At 42.6% G+C, this 10,947-nt stretch overlaps 1 protein-coding gene across 1 annotated transcript in view; it reads right to left on the reverse strand.

Annotated features, from left to right (window-relative positions):
- Positions 1-1,350: 1,350 nt before the first annotated feature.
- Positions 1,351-10,947, reverse strand: part of SCLT1 (sodium channel and clathrin linker 1) — a 97,502-nt gene continuing 87,905 nt past the window's right edge. Inside the window, exons 19-21 of the mRNA XM_023754318.1 lie at positions 8,238-8,316; positions 5,455-5,550; positions 1,351-1,768 (exon numbers count right to left, since the gene is read on the reverse strand). Coding sequence (XP_023610086.1) covers positions 1,706-1,768; positions 5,455-5,550; positions 8,238-8,316 — 238 coding nt within the window. The 3' untranslated portion in view covers positions 1,351-1,705. The remainder of the gene's footprint in view (positions 1,769-5,454; positions 5,551-8,237; positions 8,317-10,947) is intronic.

The raw sequence follows: 10,947 nt of genomic DNA on the forward strand, positions 1-10,947 counted from the left end.
ACATTAGTAACAAAGAAACAGAATTTCCGGAGGATGAGGCCCAGCAATCAGGATTTTAAAAAGATTCTCAGGTGATTCTAATGTGCAGCCAAGGTTGAGAACCACTGATCTAGATGAAAGGAGATGCTGGTCTCATGTTTTTAATCTTCACAGACGTAAGTGCTAACAGATTTCCTTATATATCACCTTATGCTCTAATGGCTTTTTTATTCTTTCAAAAAAGGGTGAAAATATTGAATGAAAATTTCCATGATGCCATATTAAAGGGCTTTAAAAAGGAACAAGCAGTAAATACTAGGAACTCTGTTGAGTGCTAAGGTTACAGAGACGCAAGTCCCCCTCTCGCAGAGCCTGCGGCCTGCTGGGGTAGAGAGGACCTTAAAGGAAAAACTCAGAGTTAGTGACAAATCTTGGTAAGCGCCGTGGAGAAACCCTATAGCACACTCTGCGAGCGACACGGCAGCCCTCACCTAGACTGAGTGGCAGCTGAAGAATGTGCACACGTCGAGGTGTGAACACAGCCCTGTGTGGGGAGAGGAGGACGTGGTGATGGAAGGAAAAGGCAATGTCAGGGTGAGGGGGAGCCAGCCCAGCACGCAAGGCCCAGGGCCAGCTCCGCACCACGGCCTCAACTCTCAGTTCCAGCCAGATCCCACGACATCCTGGCTCATCTGCATCAGTCCTAAACTTCCCACTGCTGGCTGAGTATCGACACACCAACGTTTCCGTGTCACCTCAAACTCAAGGCGCTATCTTTTATTTGAACCACGCAGGTCTCCCAGCTGGCTGTCCAGAGCACACCTGTCTGCCCCATTCCCACCAGGAGCGAGAACAGCAGCAAAGTCCGCAGTCCCAAGAGCCCACGCGGCACAGCCTCAGAACCAAGTCCATCTGATCAAAACCCCCCACGCCTCCCAAACCCTTATCGTCAGCATTTGATAAATCCTGGAAATCATGTCCGTGAGAAACAGAATCACTAGTTACATATTAAAATACACGACAGCATCATTTTAGAACACATAATTTATTACATTTACGAGTTCATAATAAAATGGATACTTGGGAACCTTAAAAATGAGTTAGAAGTAACAATCTGATGTAAAATTCTCAAATCTTGGAAACAGAAATATTAACATTTTAGTATTTTCTTAAAATCTCTTTCTCATGATTAGCATAGTCTAGAACAGTGATGGCGAACCTTTTGAGCTCGGCATGTCAGCATTTTGAAAAACCCTAACTTAACTCTGGTGCCGTGTCACATATAGAAATTTTTTGATATTTGCAACCATAGTAAAACAAAGATTTATATTTTTGATATTTATTTTATATATTTAAATGCCATTTAACAAAGAAAAATCAACCAAAAAAATGAGTTCGTGTGTCACCTCTGACACGCGTGTCATAGGTTCGCCATCACTGGTCTAGAAGTTATGCTCTTCCAAAGGATGGGGGGGGGGGGAGACAATAGACACACTGGCGGAGGCAATGAGTCTTCTCAGCTGCTTTATTCTCCACTGAAGCCCGTGCCGGTTATGTTTCCTTTACTCCCAGGAAGCTGCCACTGTCCTGCTTCCCAATAACCCCCCAAAACAATGGCAAACGCGTGTGCCAGGGGCAGGGCCTTCGCCCTTCTCGACAGGCTTTCCCATTCAACCTCCTAGTGCAGCAGCTTCCCCTCTAAGGCTGGGGTGAACTACGGGCCTTTTTAGATATTTTCCAGGTTCATCATGGAGGCTGCTTTTCTTCTCTGCACTGTAACCACACTGAGCTGCAATTGAAATGAACAATCAGTAAGCAGTCACTTTCCTAGGGGAAGTCTTAGGTGAATTTTCCACACAGTGTAACCCGCCACAGCTGACAGTCATTGAACATAATCTTAGTGGAAAGGGCCTTGGAAGAGGTCGCCCTCTGTGCTCACTTCTATTTTACTCCTGAGACACTTAAAGTGCCTGCATCACACTAGACACACAAGCCAAATACGACATCCCACAGCTCAGTGACACCCCGGAATTCCAAGACATATTCCACAGAGGGAGGAAGAACAGCCAGAGGAAAGGTAATCGGAAAAGTGGCTAAAACAGAAACTAAGTGTAAGCCAGCACACTGCAGGGCTGGTAATAAAGAGATGATAGGTCATAGTAAGAAAAGTCCAACAGGAAAATAATCTTTAAATATTAATTGGAATTGATTAAAATATGGAATATACACATAGTAAAAAAACCTAACAGTGCAAAAAATAAAACGAACGGTACGACATAGCATAAAGGAAGTCTTCCCACTACTGTGCTATTTCCATAGCCCTCCTTCCAGACTCAACCACTGTTTCCAGTTCCTAAGCATCTTTCCTGAAATATTCTAAATGAGGGTATATGCAAATATTCCCTCACCCCTTTTTATTTAGAAAATGATAAAGGATGATGCAGACTTTTCATCTTGGTTTTTTTTTTCCTGCTACAAGATCTACCTTAGAAATGCTTCCATATTATTTTCTTATTTTTTGTTAATCCTCACCTAAGGATATTTTTCCATTGATTTTCAGAGAGAGCAGAAGGGAAGGGGAGAGGCAGAGAGAGAGAGAAACAACGATGATGTGAGAGAGACAAATTGATTGGTTCCACATACGCCCCAACCAGGACTGGGGATTGAGCCTGCAACCGAGGTACATGCCCTTGACTGATATTGAACCTGGAACCCTTCAGTCGGCAGGACGATGCTCTATCCACTGAGTCAAACTAGCTGGGGCGAAATGGTTTCATATTAGATCTATTTTATTCCTTAACAGCTGCTAACTTTCCCCTGCATGGATATTCTTTAATTTAGCTGGTTTTCTGTTGATGGGCATTTAGATATTTTTAATATTTTAAAAGGATAAGCAATGCTGCAATTAGGCTTCTTCATGCTTCCGTGTACAGCTGTGCCCAGGGGCAAGGGACCACCTGCAGAATATATTCTTAGGAATGCTGGTCCCAGGTTATGTACACTCACAGCCTGAGAGATCCTGCCTAACCGGCTACCGCACCAACAGCCATCACACCAATGATGTGGGAGCTGCAGCACTTCTTTGCTAACGCAGCCACTCCTTATATGCATCCACGACATTAGCCTCTTGGTCATATACTTGTTGCACATACTTTCCTCAGTCCGTCATTGACTTCATGTAGAAATTTGAAATTTTACATCGTCACATTTACCGATTTCTTTCCTAGTTTCTAGGTTTTGTGTTCTTGCAGAGAAAGGCTGCACCGCCCTGATTTCTAAGACACGGCAGTCATGGTGCATGGAGACTTAGAACACGTGGCCACAGTACTGGCGGGGAGGCGGTGGAGACAGGAAACCGGAGGAGCAGGGTCAGGACCGGCTGAGTCAGGACTGAGGGGCTCTCCCTGGACCCAGCATGGCGCTGGGCTGCGCTGGTGAGTACAGACAATGAGGATCTCTCACCTCCATCACTGCGTTAAATATCAGGCCCTTAGCAGGATATCATTTCTATTAGCAGTTTCCAATTTTTGGAGGAAAATGAAAAAAATTAATTAGAAAGAATTCAGAGAAGGCAAAGATAAAGGTTTAAAAAAAACCTGAATATATGTCTTATAAAGAAAGTTTATAACTTGGACTCACTTGAGGTGGAAAAAATATTAACTCCAGGGGGTAAATTCCTTTTTGTGTATGGGCATAAGGCTGTATGGTTACTTTCCATCTTTAAAGGAGAACAAAATAGGAGAAGAAAAGCTTAAGGAAAAATTTGTGAAGTGTTTACTGAAAAACATTAAAAAAAAAAAAGCTCACAAAGAGCTAAACTCGGGGCAACTTTGCCATCCAAGTTGAACAGAAGGCTGCTCAGGTTCAACTGTCCGGAGGGAGACGCAGCCAGATGTCACCGGGACACTACAGCGAAGTTCTGTAACTGCACCCTTTTTACTATGGGACTCGAGGTAGGTGATTTTAAGCAGGCATTTTCTTTATCACATTCGTTAAAAAAGGCAAACTTGAAGCTATAAGGATTGTGATGTAAGAAATTTAATTTCTTATATATCTATCTACTTACCATTTAATGACTAAGTGCTTTGTATGTGTGAATTCCCTTCATCTTTCAATAACTCTAATGGAGGCATTATTATCCTATGCTGAGCAAGAAGAGCTCGAGGCGTAGAGAGGTGGAGGCGGCCCTAAGTCACATGGCTACCGAGGGACAGCAGGCTATTTGTCGACACCAAACACACGCTCCAGACACTGCCCAGCACACCCTCGCTCCTACTACCGTATAATCCACATGAATGGAGGAATTCTTGAGTAATTAAGTAGTCCATTACTTCATTATTCCATAAGAAATTAAACATATTTAATAAAGCTATAATTACTTTCAAGAGGGAGGGGACAGAAGGAGAAGGACAAATTATGGCTGGATTTCATTTAAGTGACACCTCATGGTCATACCAGAAGTAGATTTAAAAAGAAAATCTGTAAATATCACAAACATAAACTGAATTCAGTATTCAGAGTTGCTTTACTATGTATAAAATGGTATAATATCTAAGAATAATATTAATTTTAATTAAAATAGTACATTTATAGCCAAATATAACTAATAATGTATTAACTTGTTTTTTGTCCGCCTGCCTGCCTATCCATATCTATCTATCGATCTGCCTGTCCATCTATCTGCCTATCTATCTACCTATCTAACTATCTATCTGAACTGTTTCCAGCCTATGTTTATATTCACTAAACTGATATCATTTTGTTCCCAATAGGAGGGACTATTGCTCCTATTATAGACAAATGGCTCATTTCCTAATGATGTGTGTGCATTATTGATAATTACCCCCATATCAATATTTCATGAATGCATTTTCAAACTCTATTTCCCACTGGACTTTATATCATATTTTAGATTTATAGTCATATACAAATGTGCATTAAATGGAGTTAACCTATACACAAAGTATTTTTTTCCATTTAAAAACTACAATAAAAACAAAGTTAGTGCATTTGAAATAGTGTGTTCAGAGCAATGCTACCTACTTCCGAATCTGTCAGAAAACACCTGCCCAGTTCACACGCACAGCCTCTGGGGCAGGGCGTCCCACGGACTCCCTGGGACAGAGAGTTCCACATTCATGCTGTCTGATGTGACGCATGGTCATTGAGCATCTGGTATCTGCTAGTCTGACTGCAGATTTATTTTAGTTTATTTCATTTTAATTAATTGGAGCAGCTGCTGGTGGCTAGTGTCTGTGAGGGGACAGAGTGGTTCCAGAGGTGGGAGTCAACTGCAGAGACTGATGTTTATTTCTGACTTCAAAGTTTACTTTCAACCCCAAATAATAGAGACTAATTTCAAATAGTTTAATCAGATAAAAATAACCCTACTAGTTCTCTGGGGACTTCTGAGGAGCCTTTCTTAGCGTGACCCACCCGGACGGTTACTGTCAGGGGCGGCGAGGCGCTCCCTACCTGCTGAGAAGCAGACGCGGCTCTCTGCTCCGCCTGACTGAGGCGCCTCTGGAGTCTGTTGGCTTTTTCTTGATGCTCGAGAATTAACTTTTCACTCTGTGAAGAGGAAACATAAAACAAACGGGTTAGAGATCCACGCGTGACATTGAGGCGTTTGTGGAATAATCAATGGGAAATCTGGACCTCATCTGACCACTATAAAATGCAAAGATAGTGTCTCCAAATGTACATTTTTCAAGTTACGAAATTCAAAGCTGGTTGTACATCCTCACTAAACCGTTTTACCCCTCCGTGTCAACAAAAAAGTGGATTAAGTGCAAAGCAAAGAGAATCAGAAGTTGAGAACAGGATTTTCAGTTTTTGACCTGTTAACCTTGAGATGCTAGCTCAGTGCTTCCAGTGTGGGGAGTGTGGAAACACAGACTGCTGGGCCTCCCACCTGGACCTGCTCCCAACCTGAGAATCCTTGTGTCTACCATGTTCCCAGCAGGCGCTGGCACTGCCTGCTGGTGTCCTCAGAGCCACTGTGCTAGGACCAACTTCCAGGGCAGTGGTTCTCAACCTGTGGGTTGCGACCCCTTTGGGGGTCGAACGACCCTTTCACAGGGGTCGCCTAAATACATCCTGCATATCAGATATTTACATTACGATTCATAACAGCAGCAACATTACAGTTATGAAGTAGCAACGAAAATAATTTTATGGTTGGGGGTCACTACAACATGAGGAACTGCATTAAAGGGTCGCGGCATTAGGAAGGTTGAGAACCACTGTTCTAGGGAAACTGGGACATCATCATTATTAAACGTTCAAGAAATGAAAATATTCATTCTGGAAATCCTGGTTTTCACAGTGTTAGATGTGCCTTAAGTGATTTCTATGCTAAAGGTTTTCTTTAAAAGGTTAAGAAGTCTGTTTCCACATGTTCCCCAAACAGCTATATACTCCACAAGGTATTAGGGTCAATAGAGTTATTAAGACATTGTTATGGGTTAAATTATGCCCCTAAATATATATTGAAGTCCTAACCCCCGGTACCTATAAATGTCTTTATTTGGAAATAGGGTTTTTGCTAATGATTATGTTAGAATGATATTACTAGGCTTGGCCTTAATCAAATACGACTGGTGTCTTTATAAAAAGGGGAATTTGGAAGACAGACATGTGCAAAGGGAAGACCATAGGAAGACTCAGGGCGAACACCATCTACAAGCCGAGGAACGCCCGAGGCTGCCGGAAGCTAGGGGACAGGCATGGACCTACACTCCTCTGAGCCCACGAGAGGAACCAACCCTGCCGACCTCCTGACCAGGACCTCTGCCCTCCAGAGCCGAGTCTGCACATCACCAGTGGTAACCTGGTAGAGCAGCCTCAGGAGACTCGCAGCGTCACGAACATAAATCTGACACTGTATGCCATCACGCACATGGCTCAAAGAAGCTGTCAGTTAAAAAACGCACCAGGCCTTCCATACTTACTCGCCTGAACAAAATGTTTTTGTGCTAGTACAACTGGTATTGTTATTCAATTTTCCTGGCACTTGTGGGAATTGAGAGAGTAACCAGCCTAATCAGGAATAGAAAGAAAAACACACTTTCTATGAAGAACAATATAGTTCCCATGTCCTAACACACAAGTGATTACAGGGACTGTCATGCCTAGTAACATAAAATATTGAAATAACAGTATCCTGTTAAAACGAGCTTATTATATTTCTCAGTGTGCCCAAAAGCAAAATTAAATTTTATGATGAGAACTATACTGGCTATTCCAATTTACAAAATTGTTTAAATACGAAGTCTTAAATTTAAGAGGCACATTTTAAAACTAGAGAGAACTCGGGGAAAAAATGCCATCATCTATAATAATCATTTTCATAGTCACTATCAGACTGCACATAACGTACATTTTTCTATCTGTCATAATAATAGTTAAGGCACAGTCCAGATTACATAAATCATAATATATAGACGTTCTTTTTCAACAGTTCATTGTGGTTGCTTCTGATCTTCCGATATTATTAACATTACTGTGTTGAATATTTTCCTTTAAATTTTTTCCCCATTTTAAATGACCCCCTTAGACCAGATTCCTGGAAGTGGGAGCTATACCAAAGAGTACTTTAATGGCTAGGGTGGAATTGTTTTCTAAATGGTTCATATCAATTTATAATGCTACAAAACTTAAGAGTAATGATTTCTCTCTGCCAGCTATAGCAGGCCACAAAGAGACGGTGGGCCAGACAGACTGTTGAAGAAATTCCAGCAAATACATTCGAAGTTGGAACATCAAAAGGAGAACTAGAGTTCTAGAATGCCCTAATCATAATCTAGAAATTACTTACTTTTTTAACACTTCAAGGAAAAAAACCTGAACTCTTGCTCTAATTAGCTCTCCAGTTATCTACAAGAGTATTTTAATATATTCCAGGAGTCCAAAGTATTTTCTACGCATCTCTTGTGATGGATGAAAACTAAACAAAAGGAACAGGTTAAAAAATAATCTCAGACACGCACAGACCTCCGAGGGTCCTAGCAGAGTCTCTGAGACCGGCACCAGCCCCGCCTCTGTCAAGTGCACATGATGGATCCCTGACTCTCAGGCTTTTATTCACACGGTACCACCTGAGGACTTTTGGGTTATGGATGATTTCTACAGGAAATATACACATCTGTACAGTCATTTCCAAGTAGAGAATTAATTTGGACTTGGCTCGAGTAAAATTCTCTAACATGTATATCAGGCTGCAGCAGAAGGGCCTCCCGCGGGAGTCATTATCTTACCTCAGCTACCTTTTCATTTGCCATTTCCAGCTGAGAAAGCAGCTCTTGGGTATGAAGTTTCTGCCGACTCAGCTCACTCCTATTAATGAAGGGAAAGAGGGAGGAAAGGAAGGAGGGAGGAGGAAGGGAGGGAGGGAGGAAGAAGGAGGAAGGAGGGAGGGAGGGAGGGAGGGAGGGAGGGAGGGAGAGAGAGTAAGAGATTGTTTTAAAAAAATGAACAAGTAGAATCCTTATTAGTGAGATACATGTTCATGTTTCTGTGTGTAAAATAAAGTTTCTTATTAATAGACCATATCTAAAGGACTCATTCATTTCTTTATAAAATGCACATATATTCTGGAGGTTGATTGTACAGTAATGTGAATACACTTAACACTATTGAATTGTACACTTAAAAATGGTTAAGCAGAGAGAAACCAAGATGGCGGCATAGGTAAACACCTGAAATTGCTGCCTCGCACAAACACTTCAAAAATACAACTAAAAGACAAAACGAACATCATCCAGAACCACAGGAAGACTGGCTGAGTGGAAATTCTACAACTAGAAGGAAAGAGAAAAGCACACTGAGACTCAGAGGAGGTGCGGAAGTAAAGTGCAGAGGTACAGAGGCGCATGCAGAAAGGGCTGGCAACTGAGGACACGGTTGTCTTTTTCAATCGGGAGGGAGTCTCAAACTCTCGATTGCTCTGAACTCCAGTTCCAGGCTAGTCTCTGGGGACCCAGACTCATACGGGGAGAAACTGGACTGTCTGGCAGCGGGCGGAACTTGAGGGCGGCTTTCTCTCAGAGGTGCTTGCAGCGATTACTGCGGAACACTGAGACGCGGGACCTCTTAGGGTAGGACTGAGGATCAGCCATAGCTGTTTGCTCCACCCTATTGATTCCCTGAGACCCTGCCCCACCCAAGCTGTGTGCAGAGGCTTTTGCATAGAAACGACCTGGCCCTTTGCAATCTAAAATTACCTAACAAACTGCAGCTGGGTCAGAGAGACCCAGAACATCCAAAAAGAAGGCCCAAGGCCCCACAGCAGCTTGCATTGCTTCACAGCTGGGCCTCATCTGGGCACCTCCAAATCCCAAACAAAGAAGAGGAATCTGCAGATCTCTCTGTAGCTCCTGCTAGGTAGCCTCAGGCAGAGGCTAAATTAGCACCTCCTTAGAGATCCAAGTGCCAGTGTTCCCAGTGGTCAGAGTGGGACCTGACCATCCAGATTACAACTCCTCAGATCCATAAGGGACACACTCAGGGGGCAGACTCAGTGAGCACCAAAGCCCCACTGAAGCAAGTCTTGCCCCAGAAGGGTGTCTCTAGCACAGAAGTTCTCCCACCATAGACACAGCTGATTCTCACAGCCAATTGGCCTGGAGGTCAATTCCTCCCAGTGATACCTACAACAATCAAGGCTTAATTACAACAAGACTGTGCACACAGCCCACAAAGGGGTGCACCAAGAGTGTCCACCTCAGTAATTGGGGAGGCTGAGCCACTGGGCCCTATAGGATACCTAGCACAGAAAGCCACCCTATCAACACAGGGAAGCATAAAAAATGCAGAGACAAAGAAACAGGTCACAAATGACAGAAATGGAGGAAAGCAAACTACTGGATATAGAGTTCAAAACCACACTTATAAGGTTTTTCAAGAATTTTCTAGAAACCGCCGATAAATTTAGTGAGACCCTCAAGAAATCTAGTGATACCCTCGATAATATGAAAAAGGACCAAATAGAAATTAAGCATATACTGACTGAAATAAAGAATATTATACAGAGATCCAACAGCAGACTAGAGGATCGCAAGAATCAAGTGAAAGACTTGAAATACAAAGAAGTAAAAAACACCCAACCAGAAAATCAAAAAGAAAAAAGAATCCAAAAATATGAAGATAGGGTAAGGAGCCTCTGGGACAACTTCAAGCGAACCAACATCCGAATTATAGGGGTGCCAGAAGAAGAGAGAGAGAGCAAGATATTGAAAATCTATTTGAAGAAATAATGACAGAAAACTTCCCCTACCTGGTGAAAGAAATAGACTTACAAGTCCAGGAAGCACAGAGAACCCCAAACAAAAGGAATCCAAAGAGGACCACACCAAGACACATCATAATTAAAATGCCAAGAGCAAAAGACAAGAGAGAATCTTAAAAGCAGCAAGAGAAAAACAGTTACCTACAAGGGAGTACCCATAAGATTGTCAGCTGATTTCTCAACAGAAACTATGCGGGCCAGAAGGGAGTGGCAAGAAATATTCAAAGTGATGAATAGCAAGAACCTACAACCAAGATTACTTTACCCAGCAAAGCTATCATTCAGAATTGAAGGTCAGATAAAGAGCTTCACAGATAAGAAAAAGCTAAAGGAGTTCATCACCACCAAACCAGTATTATATGAAATGCTGAAAGGTATTCTTTAAGAAGAGGAAGAAGAAAAAGGTAAAGATAAAAATTATGAACAACAAATACATATCTATCAACAAGTGAATCTAAAAATCAAGTGAATAAAAAATCTGATGCCAGAATAAATTGGTGAATATAATAGAATCAGGGGCATAGAAAGGGAGTGGCTGCTATTCTTGGGGGGGGGGGGAAAGGGGTGTGGGGGGTGCGGGAAAAGACTGGACAAAAATCATACCCCTATGGATGAGGACAGTGGGGGCCGAAAAGGGCCGAGGGTGGGGTGGGAACTGGGTGGAGGGGAGCTATGGGGGG

This window comes from Myotis lucifugus, unplaced genomic scaffold, assembly GCF_000147115.1.
Source record: "Myotis lucifugus unplaced genomic scaffold, Myoluc2.0 scaffold_1, whole genome shotgun sequence".
NCBI classification, from domain to species: domain Eukaryota; kingdom Metazoa; phylum Chordata; class Mammalia; order Chiroptera; family Vespertilionidae; genus Myotis; species Myotis lucifugus.